At 33.0% G+C, this 15,954-nt stretch overlaps 1 protein-coding gene across 1 annotated transcript in view; it reads left to right on the forward strand.

Moving 5' to 3' along the window:
* Positions 1 to 15,954, forward strand: part of LOC142326623 (alanyl-tRNA editing protein Aarsd1) — a 44,291-nt gene that overhangs the window by 25,893 nt on the left and 2,444 nt on the right. The window contains exons 10-11 of the mRNA XM_075369217.1: positions 8,296 to 8,350; positions 14,611 to 14,705. Of these exons, the coding sequence (XP_075225332.1) occupies positions 8,296 to 8,350; positions 14,611 to 14,705 (150 nt within the window). The remainder of the gene's footprint in view (positions 1 to 8,295; positions 8,351 to 14,610; positions 14,706 to 15,954) is intronic.

Here is a 15,954-nt window from a genome sequence, read left to right on the forward strand (position 1 = left end):
ACTAGCATACACCATGACTTTCGTACGGAAGTTTAAAACTACTATTCAGAATAAAAACATTCTATTGAGTTATCAACAGTTCATCTCAATAATAAATAATAACAAAGAATAAAAATATTGGTTATGGAGGTTTAAATGTTAAAGGAAAAGATTTCTGTATGAATCAGTACATTATAATCAATCATTAATCACAATTAATTGTCAAAATCTGTTAACTGATTTATAAATACATGCACATTAAAAAGAATGATGTAATACATGTAATGTTAAAAAAAAATACATAATGGAAATGCTAAACAATGTGTGATATCAAATGTAAACATTTCATTTCCTTTTCCCACAGCTGACCGTGAATTGCAATTTAAAAAAAAGGTAATATTTCAAGTCACCTCCATTTAAACAACAGTCTCAACTAAATCTGTCATTTAGTATATAGTGCTTCATATTGAATTATAAATTCTTAAAAAAAAATTCTACTTCTATGAATCATGAGACCTTGCCGTTGGTGAGGGGGCTTGAGTGCTCAGTGATACAGAGTAGCTGGACCGAAGGTGCAACCATATCGGAGAGAGGTATCTGTTGAGAGCCAGACTCTAAGGAATGATTCCTGAAAGAGGGCAGCAGCTCTTTCAGTAGTTGTTAGGGGCGTGAGTCAGGAAGACTTTAACGGCCATATCAACATCACTCAGTTCTCTGAGTACTGCGCAGCTGAAAGCAATGGAAAACTGCAGCTGCTTTTTTCCAAGAAAATGTGGCTCTGCATTTTCATATAGCAAAGATGGAGGCGCCTCCCTTGGTAAAATATTCCGGAGGTAAACTAGTCCCCCGTTCAGATCTCCGGGTGGGGACTACTAAGGAAGGGGTCACCAGAAAATTAAAAAATAACATTCTACGAGTCGGAGCATGGAATGTTAGAAGTTTAAAAAAGGTTGGTAGGCTAGAAAATTTAAAAAGGGAAATGGATAGGATAAATGTGGATGTACTAGGAATTAGTGAGGTTCGGTGGGAAGAGGAAGGCGACTTTTGGTCAGGTGATTTTAGAATAATTAACTCGGATACAAATAATGGGCAGGCAGGAAGTAGGTTTCATAATGAACTAGAAGATAGGGAAGAGAGTAGAGTATTTCAAAACGCATAGGGATAGAATCATTGTAATAAGGATAAAATCAAAACCTAAACCGACAACGATTGTTAACGTCTATATGCCTACAATCGCCCATGATGATGATGATGATAGTGAGTGTGTATACGAAGAGATTGATGAAGCAATTAAACAAGTAAAAGGAGATGAAAATTTAATAATAGTTGGAGATTGGAATGCAAGCATTGGAAAAGGCAAGGAAGGAAATATAAAGGGTGAATACGGCTGGGCAAAAGGGATGAAAGAGGGGACAGACTTATAGAGTTTTGCATGAAGTATAATTTAGTAATTGCCAACACCCAATTTAAAAATCATAATAGATGAATATACACTTGGAAAAAGCCAGGCGATACTGCAAGGTATCAGATAGATTATATCATGGTTAAGCAAAGATTTAGAAATCAACTCGTTGACTGCAAAACTTACCCTGGAGCAGACATTGATAGCGACCATAACTTGCTGATAATGAAATGTAGATTGGGGTTTAAAAACCTGAAGAAAAGGTGTCAGATGAATCGGTGGAATTTAGAGAAGCTTGAGGAAGAGGAGGTAAAGAAGATTTTTGAGGAGGACATCGCAAGAGGTCTGAGTAAAAAAGATAAGGTAGAAAATATAGAAGAAGAATGGGAGAATGTTAAAAAGGAAATTCTTAAATCAGCAGAAGCGAACTTAGGCGGAACAAAGAGAACTGGTAGAAAACCTTGGTTTCAGACGATATATTGCAGCTGATGGATGAACGTAGAAAATATAAGAATGATAGTGATGAAGAAAGTAAAAGGAACTATCGACAATTGAGAAATGCTATAAACAGGAAGTGCAAACTGGTGAAAGAAGAGTGGATTAAAGAAAACTGTTCAGAAGTGGAAAGAGAAATGAGTATTGGTAAAATAGACGGAGCATACAGGAAAGTTAAGGAAAATTTTGGGGTACATAAATTAAAATCTAATAATGTGTTAAACAAAGATGGTACACCAATATATAATACGAAAGGTAAAGTCGATAGACAGGTGGAATATATTGACGAGTTATATGGAGGAAATGAATTAGAAAATGGTGTTATAGAGGAAGAAGAGGAAGTTGAGGAGGATGAAATGGGAGAAACAATACTGAGATCTGAATTTAAGAGAGCATTAAAAGATTTAAATGGCAGAAAAGCTCCTGGAATAGACGGAATCCCTGTAGAATTACTGCGCAGTGCAGATGAGGAAGCGATTGATAGATTATACAAACTGGTGTGTAATATTTATGAAAAGGGGGAAGTTTCATCAGACTTCAAAAAAAGGGTTATATTCAATACCAAAGAAAGCAGGAGCAGATAAATGTGAAGAATACAGAACAATTAGTTTAACTAGTCATGCATCAAAAATCTTAACTAGAATTCTATACAGAAGAATTGAGAGGAGAGTGGAAGAAGTGTTAGGAGAAGACCAATTTGGTTTCAGCAAAAGTATAGGGACAAGGGAAGCAATTTTAGCGCTCAGATTAATAGTAAAAGTAAGATTAAAGAAAAACAAACCAACATACTTGGCATTTGTAGACCTAGAAAAGGCATTCGATAACCTAGACTGGAATAAAATGTTCAGCATTTAAAAAAAATTAGGGTTCAAATACAGAGATAGAAGAACAATTGCTAACATGTACAAGAACCAAACAGCAACAGTTATAATTGAAGAACATAAGAAAGAAGCCGTAATAAGAAAGGGAGTCTGACAAGGATGTTCCCTATCCCCGTTACTTTTTATTCTTTACATGGAACTAGCAGTTAATGATGTTAAAGAACGATTTAGATTCGGAGTAATAGTACAAGGTGAAAAGATAAAGATGCTACGATTTGCTGATGATATAGTAATTATAGCCGAGAGTAAAAAGGATTTAGAAGAAACAATGAACGGCATAGATGAAGTCCTACGCAAGAACTATCGCATGAAAATAAACAAGAACAAAACAAAAGTAATGAAATGTATTAGAAATAACAAAGATGAACCACTGAATGTGAAAATAGGAGGAGAAAAGATTATGGAGGTAGAAGAATTTTGTTATTTGGGAAGTAGAATTACTAAAGATGGACGAAGCAGAAGCGATATAAAATGCCGAATATCACAAGCGAAACGAGCCTTCAGTCAGAAATATAATTTGTTTACATCAAAAATTAATTTAAATGTCAGAAAAAGATTTTTGAAGGTATATGTTTGGAGTGTCACTTTATATGGAAGTGAAACTTGGACAGTCGGAGTATCTGAGTAAAAAAGATTAGAAGCTTTTGAAATGTGGTGCTATAGGAGAATGTTAAAAATCAGATGGATGGATAAAGTGACAAATGAAGAAGTATTGCGGCAAATAGATGAAGAAAGAAGCATTTGGAAAAATATAGTTAAAAGAAGAGACAGACTTATAGGCCACATACTAAGGCATCCTGGAATAGGATGCCTTAGTTTATTTAACTAATATATAAAGAGTTATTCACGAAAAATGTAATAAATATTTTAGGACGTGTTGAATACATGAAATAAAAAAACGTTCATATAAACATAGGTTTGGGAATTCTTTGTTAGCGAGTGTCGGCTGGCGAATGATTTCTTCGTGAATTCTGCGTTTTGGGTAAAATTAATCCAGTTTCATTCCCATTATTTTTGTTTTATTTTGTTCACAAATTATTTTAGTTTTTATAAACAGAGATAGATTAGATATAAATAGCAAGGATTTTTTCAAATAAAGAAGAAATTCAGTATTAGTTTTTAAATGAAAAAAAGTTGAATTTTATTTTTTAAATAATTATGGGTGTAACACCATTTTGGATCGCGGCACCACAATCTACATAGTTTACTGAGTATTTACAATTTTTTCCATAATTTTATCATGTATATTGTTATTTCTGTGGCATTTCTAACAAACACCTACTTTTTCTGAAAAATGTGCTTGAGGCTTTTAACTAGTACTTACAAAATAGGTTTGAAGCCGTCAGGGTTAAGTATAACTTTGTATTTAATTAGTCATTTAATATTAAAATATTTATAAAATAACTATTTTAAAATTTGCAAAAATAAAAATTTATTAGGTATATTTTAATGATTTTGAAAACACCAATATCATCATCATAGTTTTAATATAATTTTGTACAAGAAATTACAGAAATAGTTAGTAGTCGTTTATAATCAGCATTATCTGTTTTTTTATTTTAATTTTTTTTTTTATTTTAATACACTTTAAATGATAGTTTATAAATATTTATATAAAAAAAGTGATAGGCCAACCATGATTTTCTTCGTAACATAGTCCCGGCCTCTTAATAGGTAGCATGAATATCTTTTTACATCGTATTCATAATTTATAAAAACGAGATGAATCAATCTTTGTCCGAAATAGATGGGTAACATTTCCTTTCTTCTTTCTTCTTATAATGTATATTATATATAGTTTATAGATCTTTCATATTGTAAATTTTTATTCAGACTTTATGAAATTGGCCGATATGTGGCAATTTGTCGTTCGTAATTATTAACCCGTTATCAGTTAATAATAATCGAAGCAATTCGTTTTATCCTTCATCTTAATATCTTCAAAACTAACAAAAAATTGAGATGGGGCCCACCTCCCCACCTCACTTAATCACACCCCACCATTATGGTTATGGTTCAACCATGTTTACTCTTATTATTTTTTTAAGTTATCTACCTTTTTTATAAATACCTTTTATTGTTATTCCTTATTCTATTTCTTTGTTATCTTTAATGATTCTTTTTTGTCTTGAGTTTATTTAATTTTGATTAAGATTTCTTTTTGTTGATGATATTCCTCTTTACTTCAAATTGCAGTGGTTTTTGTTTTTATTTTTAATTCTCACTTTATCTGTGAACTTTTTCTTTTGGAATTCTCCTTTTTCTTCTATATATTTCTTTTGATGTAGTTTTTAAATGATCTAAGATGAAATAGGTGTAATTGTATCGGTAACTCTAATAGAAGTGAAGGTGCTTTCACACCTTCCTAATTCGGCACTACAACAACTTTTGAATATTTTCAACGGTTTATTCTCTGAACAAGTCTTCCCACCCGGCTGGTCAGAAGCATTTATTATACCAGTACTAAAACCTGGTAAAGACCAAACCAACCCCTCAAGTTACCGCCCTATTTCATTAACAAGTGTTTTGTGTAAAATAATGGAGAGAATGGTAAACCGCAGGCTTACATGGTACTTGGAGAAACATGGCTTTCTATCTCCAAAACAGTGTGGTTTTCGACAAGGACGATCTTCCATTGACTATTTAGTGTCACTAGAAACAGCCATACAAAACGCTTTCCTCAATTGCCAACACCTCGTCGCTATCTTTTTTGATATAAAATAGGCGTATGACACAGCCTGGCGACGTGGTATTCTTAACACTCTCAAAGAATGGGGAATTAAGGGTAATATGCTTGCTTTTATCCGGGGATTCTTAAATCACCGAACGGCTCGTGTTCGTGTGGATGATTCGCTCTCAGATAGTGTCATCTTGGAGAATGGAGTGTCTCAAGGTAGTGTATTAAGTCCCACCTTATTTTCTGTAGCCATAAACAGTATTACCAAATGTGTGCAGGCTCCTGTCTCATGTTCTCTATTTGCTGACGATTTTGCTATTTACATTGCAAGCTGTTCAACACCCACAGCAGAGAGACTACTGCAGAACACTATATCTCACATTGAAGCTTGGTCCAGGATTACTGGTTTCACATTGTCAGCTGAAAAAACAAAATGTGTAGTTTTTTCTCGGCTACGAAACCCTTCTATTCCGCAAGTTTTTCTGAATGGAGAGATTATTACTATCTCTACTTACATCAAGTTTTTAGGTTTATTTTTTGATAGCCGTCTTACTTGGGTCAAACATTTAAAAGAATTGAAAAAAAAATGTTCCAAACTTTTAGATTTGATGCGAGTCCTTACTAACACCAACTGGGGAGCCGATAGGTCATGTATGATACGTTTTTACTATTCCTTTGTTCGCTCCCGTTTAGATTATGGTTGTGTGGCCTACTCTTCAGCTCGTCAAACCGTGCTTAAAATGCTGGATAGTGTACATCATGCTTTCCTTCGGCTTGCCACAGGCGCGTTTAGATCAAGTCCTGTCGCAAGCTTACTTGTAGACTGTGGTGAACCATCACTTTGGGATAGACGAGATCAGCTTTTATTATCTTATTTTGCTCGTCTCAGAGGACAGCCAAATCACCCGGCTCTTGACTCAGTCTTTAGAAATCCTAATTTAGGAAAGTATGAGGACCATCCATGTCATACTGCACCTGAAGGTGTCCGTATCTGGTGTCTGCTGCAGCATATAAATGTTGACACACCGTCATTCTTTCCTACGTATCCTTGCTCATATCCTCCGTGGGGAATATAAATTTTACTTTTGACCTTACGACATACAATAAACAATCAACACTACCTATTCTCTTCCAGCAAATGTTTCAGTGTGTTCTCTCCAAGATGAAACCAGACGCGGTTGTATACACTGATGGATCGAAACAAAACGATACAGTTGGCTGTGCATTTGTTGTCAATGAAAGAACTTATATGTTTGGTCTACCCGGTATTACGAATGTGTTTACCGCTGAACTATACGCTATAAATAAGGCTCTAAACATCATTAACCCTAAATATAGAAAAATTCTTATTTGCAGTGACTCGTGTAGTGCTCTCCAAGCCTTAAAAAACTTTTATTCCAAACATCCTATCGTCATTGAAATTTACAACGCAATCGCAGAGTTGAATAATCACAACACAAAAGTAAGTTTTTGCTGGGTCCCTAGCCACGTAGGGATTCCAGGTAATGAACATGCAGATTCCGCTGCCAAAGAAGCATGTAACCAGCCTCCTTTCACCACCCGAGTTGCTACTTCTGATTTTATTAACTATGTAAAACAATCACTAAGAGCAAGGTGGCAAGTTGACTGGACGGCTACCGTTGATAATAAACTCCGTCAGATTAATGATTATGTGTTACCATGGGACTCCTCATACAGAAAACCCCGGCGTGAGGAAGTAGTTCTCTGTCGATTGCGGATAGGACACACGAGGGTCACACACGGGTACCTGTTGACAAGAGGACAAGCACCTCTATGCGCACGATGCAACTGCCGCGTGACTGTGCGCCACATACTCGTGGACTGCATCTGTTATGCGGCATTGCATCGTAAATTTAAACTACCAAGAAACATCCGTGGAATCTTGTGTAATGATAAAGAGGTTTTAAACCGGATGTTTCTGTTTTTGGGTAGTATAGGGTTAATTCAAAAAATTTAACATGACATAAAAATTTAATTTCTTTGTCCTATGTATTGTTTTTATTATCCGAGTAGCGAGCCTTTTACACTCCCTATCGGAATTTGTCAAATTTTATATATATACATATTTTTTTTATTTTTTATTTTTTTATGTTTTACAAATTCGTCTGTGATATTAGTTGTAAGACTTTAAAAATAATAGTTTTAAGTTTTATCTCATTTTTTAGTTTTAAGTTTTATTTATTTTTAATATGTTAGTTTTTAACGTAGTTTTAAGTTACATGTTTTTATCCGAGAATGGGCCTTTTACACCCATTCCGGATTTTGTTTCCTGTGATAGTAGTTTTAAGTTTTAATTTTATCTAACAGCTTTAATTACTTTTATTTATTTATTTTTTCCTAAAAATAAAAAATTAAATAAAAATCCGGGCGATGATAACGTTCAACCGTTTTTCACCCTAAAAAAAAAAATTGAAGACAAAAAAAAATTGGGAAGAGAGAAATTTGTTTTATTAAACAAATTTAATATTCTGTGAATGAGATAGAATCTTGTATAGGATAAGGTTGGCTGGTGTTACACTAAGGCTATCCAGGATTAGGTAATTTGGTTATAAAGGATAGAGGGTAAAATTGTTAAGGAAGATAAACCGTAATATAAAAACAATAATTGCGAATTTAGGAAAAATGTTGGTAGTTACAAAATATGTATAAATAATGTCTCTTATGTATGTTTATAATTGTGAAAGAAAATTTTTATTTTATACTTATACCATCTAATTACATTTGTACAATCTTAATGGTAAAAAAAAATGATGTTGATGTGCTATTTAATTTAATAGATGCCAGATTTTTTTTAATATCATGGTATGAAACTTTTTTTAATACCCTCAATTTGTTTTTAGGCAAGATGCCGATTCAGATTTCATGAATATATTTATTAAAGAAGTTGGTGATGAAGTAAGTAACTATCTTCATTTTTAGCTAGTATTTAATAAATTTTTTTGTTAAATATAAAGAAAGAGCTTTATTTTTACATTAATTTAAATAAATTGGACAAACAAGAAACTGAAAAATTGTTTACAAAAAAAATGGTTCTTAAAATCTAAAAACTAGATTTGATTGTTGAAAATTCCATCATTTGCTGATACTGAGATAAACTATTTAAAAAAAAAAAGTGCTTATTTAAAGATAAATAATAATTAGAAACAGTTTTTATTGAATAAAAGTAAAAAATATTGAACTGTCATTTTAAGCAATCTCAATTACTATTAGCTTAAAATCTCTTACCCATTGAAACCAATCAAGACTTTTGTTTTATTTCTACGCTTCTGCACTGCTGCCTCAGAAACAAGAATAGTTATCTACCATGATTAATAAAGTTTACCTCAGAATCATATTTTACATATTTATCATCAGTTGAAATCTATAACAGACAATCTGTATTATCTAGTAGAAGTTCTTATTTTTCTCCTTTTAATTTTTTCTTTTTTTTTTTTGGTAACTCGTGATAAAATGTCATAAAATTATTTTTCTTCAAGAGCTCTTCAATATGTTGTTTAAGCAAGCTATGGATTCAAATTCAATATAAATTTGCATTGCAGGTTTCATTAGAATTGTTTGGCTTTTCATGAATGATACCTGCAGAAACATAAAGATGAAACTTATTTATATAGGGATTCCTATAAATATGATACAATAAAATTTAATACAGGGTGATTCAAAGAAACGGGAAATTTTGAAAGTTGTGTTAGTAGCTGTGGGCGATTGGTACCACTTGATAAGTGGCGCCAGCCTCTCTAACCTAATCTGCCATTTAGTTGGCATGGATCCTTAGTGGTGTGCAACGTGCATTTGCTATCAAAGTGTTTTACAAAAACAATGACAGTGTGGAGGGAGTGTGTAGAGAATTCCGCCATCATTTTAATCTGGGATCGCACGGCCGTGTTCCATCAGCACATGCAAATAAAACATGGATATCTAATTTTGAGGAAACTGGTTCTGTGTGACTGACTGTGACTGTGGTGACTGTGACTGTAACTGTAACTGTGGTGACTGTGATTGTGATGACTGTAACTGTGACTGTGACTGACTGTGGTGACGGTGACTGTGATGATTGTGACTGTGGTCACTGGGACGGTTACTGGTGACTGTGACGGTGACTGTTACTGTGACTGTGATGACTGTGGTGACAGTGACTGTGACTGTGGTGACAGTGACTGTTACTGTGACTGTGATGACTGTGACTATAACTGGGACTGTGGTGAGTGTAACTGTGACTGTGACTGGTGACTGTGACTGTGATGATGGTGACTGGGACTGTGACTGTGTCTGTGTCTGTAGCGACTGTGACTGTGACTGTGGTGACCATGACTGTGACTGTGGTGACCGTGACTGTGACTGACTGGTGACTGTGTCAACTGTGACTGACTGTGGTGATTGTGAAATTGGTGACTGTGACTGTGGTGTCTGTGATGGTTACTGGTGACTGTGATTGTAGTGACGGTGACTGTGGTGTCTGTGACTGTGGTGACTGACGATGACGGTGACTGTGACTGGGACCGTGACCGCGACCGTGGTGATGGTGATGGTGACTGTGGTGAGTGTTTTTATAATTAATAACCATCTGTATATTACAGGGTTGTGAAATGTAATGCATAGTCATTAATAATTAGCAAATGAAGAGATGAGATAATTTTAAAAAAAAAATGGCATAAAAGTATTTTATCTCCTATAAATACTTTATTTTATTATTATTTTTTTTCCATGTATCTACACAGTAATCATCACAGTTTTCTCACTCCATCAATGAAGAATGCAAGCAGTCTTTCATTGACCAATGGTCTCACTACGTCCTTCAGTTAACCTGTGATGAAATGAATACCCTTAATATAAGATTTTAATTGCAAAAGAAAGTGAAAATCGTATGATGCCAAATCTGGTGAGTTTGGAATAGGTTACAAATTCAACTTCACAAGAATCTCAGTGGTTACACATGTTGTGTGTAGCTGAAAGTTACTATGTTGCAGAATCATCCGTTCTATGGATTGTTGAACACTACACGTCTCGTAAAGTGTAACATTTCTATGTATTATGTAGAATTTAAAGCTGACCCAATCACTGCACACTGTTTTAGACGTGTTGACATAGGCATAACTGATTTCATAACAACAATTTTTTCTCCCATTATCTTCCAGTGTGCTCACTTCAGCTATCCCTCAATGTTCACCAAAGTCTTATGAATACTATCTGATATAAATAATAATTTTGACACTGTCTACTGAAGTGTATGAAAGGTTCTTGTGAAAAATCTGTTAACACAACTGAGTGAGCGGTAGTTTTTTTTTTACCTCAAGATCACTGTTAGGTATTACTTCAGAGGATGAGATGAATGACAATTTTTGTAGCATGTGAAAATGCCATCCCTGATTAGGGAGATGCTACCACTCGCGCCATGGAGGCCAGCAAACTAACAATATATCACTATTTACAACATCAGTTTTTAATTTATTGATATTAATCTGTAAATAAATAACATTTAATTTAAGTTAGAAGTATTGTTTCTGTGAAAAGCAATAAAAAAAGGTTTGAATTTTCTTTGGGATTAATTATCAAAACTGCACAATTTAATCTTATGATGTAAATGAAGAAACAGAAAACGGTCTTGATTTTGTAGGCAGGTTAGATGTTCTGTAGCGAGTCTAACAATGAAATATTGCAGTGGAAAAAGACTGAACTGTTTAAACCATTCTACAAAGCGTACATTCTTAATATGGAAGTATATTGGATGTTGATAAATTTAAAAAAAAAAACTTTTTTTAATATTTGAACTCATCGTAGTAAACCATGAATGTGTACCCCTTTATGTTATTTTTCATGTAATGATATTTTGAGTTGATGAATACGCAAAAACTAATAAAATAACTGTTTGGTTCTTTGAAGTGAAAACTTTTTCTGGATTTTCATTTATCACATTTGTAATTACATTCGACAGTAACGGACATTAAGTACAGGTGATTCAAAGAAACGGGAAATTTTACAAATTAAATAACGTTAATGAAAAATTTTTTTTAGAAAATGTATTTTATTTCATGTAATTGTACATATGTTGCCATTTTAGGATACATACATTTTAGTTGTATTTTTTAAAGATGACATCTTGCAGGTGACCTGCTCTTTTACACTCACGAAGTCTCTTCGTTAAATTGTTCATGGTTTGACGTAACATCTCAACTGGAATTTCCACAATTGCTTCTCGGATCTTGCCTTCAGTTCTTCCGTTGTAGCAGGTCTACTGTGGAACACTTTGCTTTTAAGGTGACCCCCACAAAAAGTAATCGCAAACTGAGAGGTAAGGCGATCTGGGAGGCCATCTAATGTCACGTTCGTGAAATGACACGTTGTCCAAACAATCGGCGTACAGCTGCCATCGATATTCGTGCAGTATGTGATGTTGCTCCGACTTGTTGAAACCAGGCTGTGTTAAGAATCGGTGGAAATCTCTTTTGTTGTTCCACAACAAAGGTTTCAAGCATGGCTACGTAAGCCGACGTCACTGTAATCGCAAGACCGTTGTCATCCTCAAAAAAGGGCCTATAGCACCGTAAGATGACATAGCACACCACACGGTCACTTTCTGGCTGTGCAACGGACGCTGGTGTAGCTGCGTAGGATTTTCTTGTGCCCAGTATCTGAAATTTTGCTTGTTAACAAATCCACTGAGGTGGAAATGCGCTTCGTCTGACATTCACAGTTCGTGAACAAACTCTTCGTTATCATTTATCTTCTGAAGCATTACATTACAGAATTGTGCTCGCACAACTTCATCGTTCGGTAACATTCTTCGAACACTTGAACTATGCAATTGTAAAGATGCTGAGAGACGACGGATTGACCGATGTCACAGCCACAGTCACCGCCATTGTTTTCCTGTTGCTCAGCATCTGTTTGAAATTTTTCGGCTTGTTTGAAGAAGTGTGCATCAATTGCTTAGACTGTTGTTTGGTTTCTGGATTTTCATACTGTATCCAAGTCTCATTGCCAGTAACGATAAACTTTAAAACTCTTCCTCCTCATTATTGTAACCCGTGAGAAACGTTAAGGCTGACACCATTCACTGCATTTTGTGATGGTCACTCAACATTTTTGGAACCCAACATCCACACAGTTTCCAGTATCCTTGGTCGGTCTTTAGTCATAATTGTGTACAGAGAAGACCTTGAAATTTCTGCATAGAGTTCACTTATCGTAAAACTTTGTTTGATGCAGACAAAATCATCAACACCCTCAACCAGGTGTTCAGTAGCAACAGACTTGCGTCCTTGCCCGCCTTCATCATCAATGTCTGTTCGCCTTCTTTAAATTCCCTACACCATTCCCGTACACTACCATCAGTCATAAAGGGGGGCACAATCACACAATGTGCAGACATGTTTTTTTTTAACCTCTGGGTGCGCAGTCAAGCAATTCTTTCCACAGAGGATGAGATGAGTGTTTTGTAGCGTGTGTGAAAAATGCCATACCTGACCGGGATTTGAACCCATGACCTCCAGGTGAAAGGGTGAGACGCTACCACTCACGCCACAGAGGCCGACACAATGCACAGACCTGGCTTCCTGCCTATCTGTTTTTATCTGTATTTAGATGCAAGATTGGAGGTTGAAAAAAAACAGCCCTAATACAATACAGAGAGGAAAAAGGGGAAAAATTCTTGTTAGGAAATTTAAAAAATTATTTTTTAGACAAACAAATTTTAAAAATTGGATTTACAAACATTACAGGCATATAAATATAATAAAAATGTAATTAAGCTAAACAAATAGGAAAAATAAAAATTATTTTCAAGTGTAAAAAACATGCAAATATTAGAAATCAATAGCAACAAATTTTAAATTGCTTACTGTAGAAAAAATGCACATAATAAAAAACTAGCAACGTAAATGTAATTAATTCCAAGTAAAATTTGAATGTGATGATTGGATTATAAAAATAAGTTTTAATTTAAATCTGTATTAAACAATATGTTCACATTATGGTACCAAAAACCTTTCACTGTTTACTGACAGACTAATGTAACAGCAGCAGAATAGTTAATTTTATATCAGTATTGAGGGAGAAATGTTTTAAACATTTCTCTGAAATTTTAAGTTTTAATTAGTTTCTTAATAAAATGTTATTGAAGAATAGAGATCTATGTAAAAATACTAAATTTTGGGAAAAAACAAATGCAGTGAATGCAAAATGTTAATTTTAATATTTCAGGGCCAGCCCTAGCATTTGTGCCATATTATTTATGTCATTCTGTAAGAAATCAGTTGTTTAACCATTTTAATTTCCTTTCTTTTGTGTGGTATCTTTTAACCTAAACCTGTTTCCTGCATTCTGTACATCCCTCTGCTTTTTATTAACTAAACTAGAATGTCTTCAACAACCTGGAATAATATTCCACCAACCTGGTTTGCCTGATTTACGAAAAATTGTTTTATTGAAAAACAAAATTTACATTTTTAATGAGCTAACAACACTGAACTTGCAAACTAAAACTAGTATCTACTGTTTTCATATATAATCTAAATATACTTTTAAAACTATAAATAAAATTAGTACAATAATAATATTATTGTACTAATAAATAGTGAATAATATTTCTAGATTCAAGTAATCAAAATATATTTTTGTGGGTTGTTTATTTTTTGCTCTAGTTCAGGTGGTTCTGCCGCCATGGCAGTTGCCTACCACCTAGGGGCGCCCTGATATTATACTCATCTGCTAGGCAATTTGTTAGATGGAGATTCCAATTTATTTTATTGAAAATTAAGTAAAACATAAACCCTAAATATTTAATTTAATTATTATCAGTTCATGTATTATACAAATGCACAACTATAGCTGAATTTTTTACTAAGTCTAAAATTAATTTTTAAACTTTAATGCTGAATTATTTTTTTACTGAAGTATAAAGTCCTTTTTATGGAATCTAATCTTATGGTTGAAATTTGGAAACTTCACCAATAAACAAAAATTCAATTCTGTTTACAATTTTGATATGCATTTTGTATCCTTCATCTTAAATTAATATTTCTGTTCTTGAATTATTTTTACTAGTTAAAAGCAAGGGATTAAAACATTTTTATTTTGTCACTGTTAAATTTCTTTTAACGTTTTTAATTTTAAATATTGTTTATAATTAGGTGTATTTAATTAAAAATATTAATTTACAGGATATTTTACTACTCTTGACAGTTGGAGAAGATAAAGGACCTGGTCAAATGATTCTTCATGGGAAAGCTGATGCTGTATCACATCTTGGCCCTCAGTCAGTAAATTTTTAATGCTTTATATGCATTAAATATAAGCAAAATAAAATTAAAAAATATTAAATTTTTTTTTAATATTCATTGTATATGTTTTTAACTTTCACAAAGTGCGTTTCATATCCACACATATATATATATATATATATATAATATATCCTGTATATACTATATATATATATATATATATATATATATATATATATAATATATCCTGTATATACTCACAGGATAATGAGATTATGAACTGATAACATATCCTTACCTTAATACTTTCACTGCAGCAGGCTAAAATATGTTGCCATTGCAGTTATCAGTCCTCCATGCTGCTAGCTATTTAGAACATCACTATATTTTTTCTGTTATTTAAAAATTAATAAAATTATGCTTTAACTTGTAATTAAAGAATAATAATGAATTGAATTTTAATTTTTGTCCTTTTTAACATAATTAACTCGTTAAGGTAACAAAACTACCATTGTGGCATAGTAAAATTTTTATTTTGTAATTTCTTTAATTTATTTTAATGTTATTTTTAATTATTATTTATGTCATTCTGTAAGGAATCAATTGTTTAACCATTTTAATTTTGTTTCTTTTCTGTGGTAATCGTTTACCCTAAACCTGTTTGCTGCATTGTGTACATCCCTCTGTTCCTTACTGACTAAACTGGGATGTCTTAATAATATCCCACCAACCTGATTTGCTTGATTCTGCCACAAATTTATCTTTTATAAACATCATTTCAAACTTTATTTTATCATAAATTAACAGATTTAATCACACTCATACCCATTTATTAAAACCAACAGGTTATGTCTTTAGAAATGAATCCAAGAACAAGATTATTATGAGATAGAAATAAATATAATTCTAAATTAAACTTTTCTGTATTTATGAATGTAAAAAAAAACATATACACGTTATACTTATAAATGACACTATATAAATGTGACTAAGACATCTGTGCAAGATGTATGTATAAATCTATTTGTAGAAACAGACCATAAGTGAATATGTATGTATATATATAACTTTTAAGTAATGAAATTAGAGATGAGAATTAAAAATCATAAATTGTACCTTGACAAAAAATTTTTAAAACATTACACTAATCTTCCATCAAAAGGGTTAAGCATTTATTATCGGCTGATGATTTATTAGAATTTTTCTTTTTTATATATAGAAATTTGAACTTTACTTTTTATGAACTGTTTTTAAATTGCATATAGGTTGAATTCCATTATGAGA

This window comes from Lycorma delicatula, chromosome 6 (assembly GCF_047948215.1).
Source record: "Lycorma delicatula isolate Av1 chromosome 6, ASM4794821v1, whole genome shotgun sequence".
Classification (NCBI taxonomy): domain Eukaryota; kingdom Metazoa; phylum Arthropoda; class Insecta; order Hemiptera; family Fulgoridae; genus Lycorma; species Lycorma delicatula.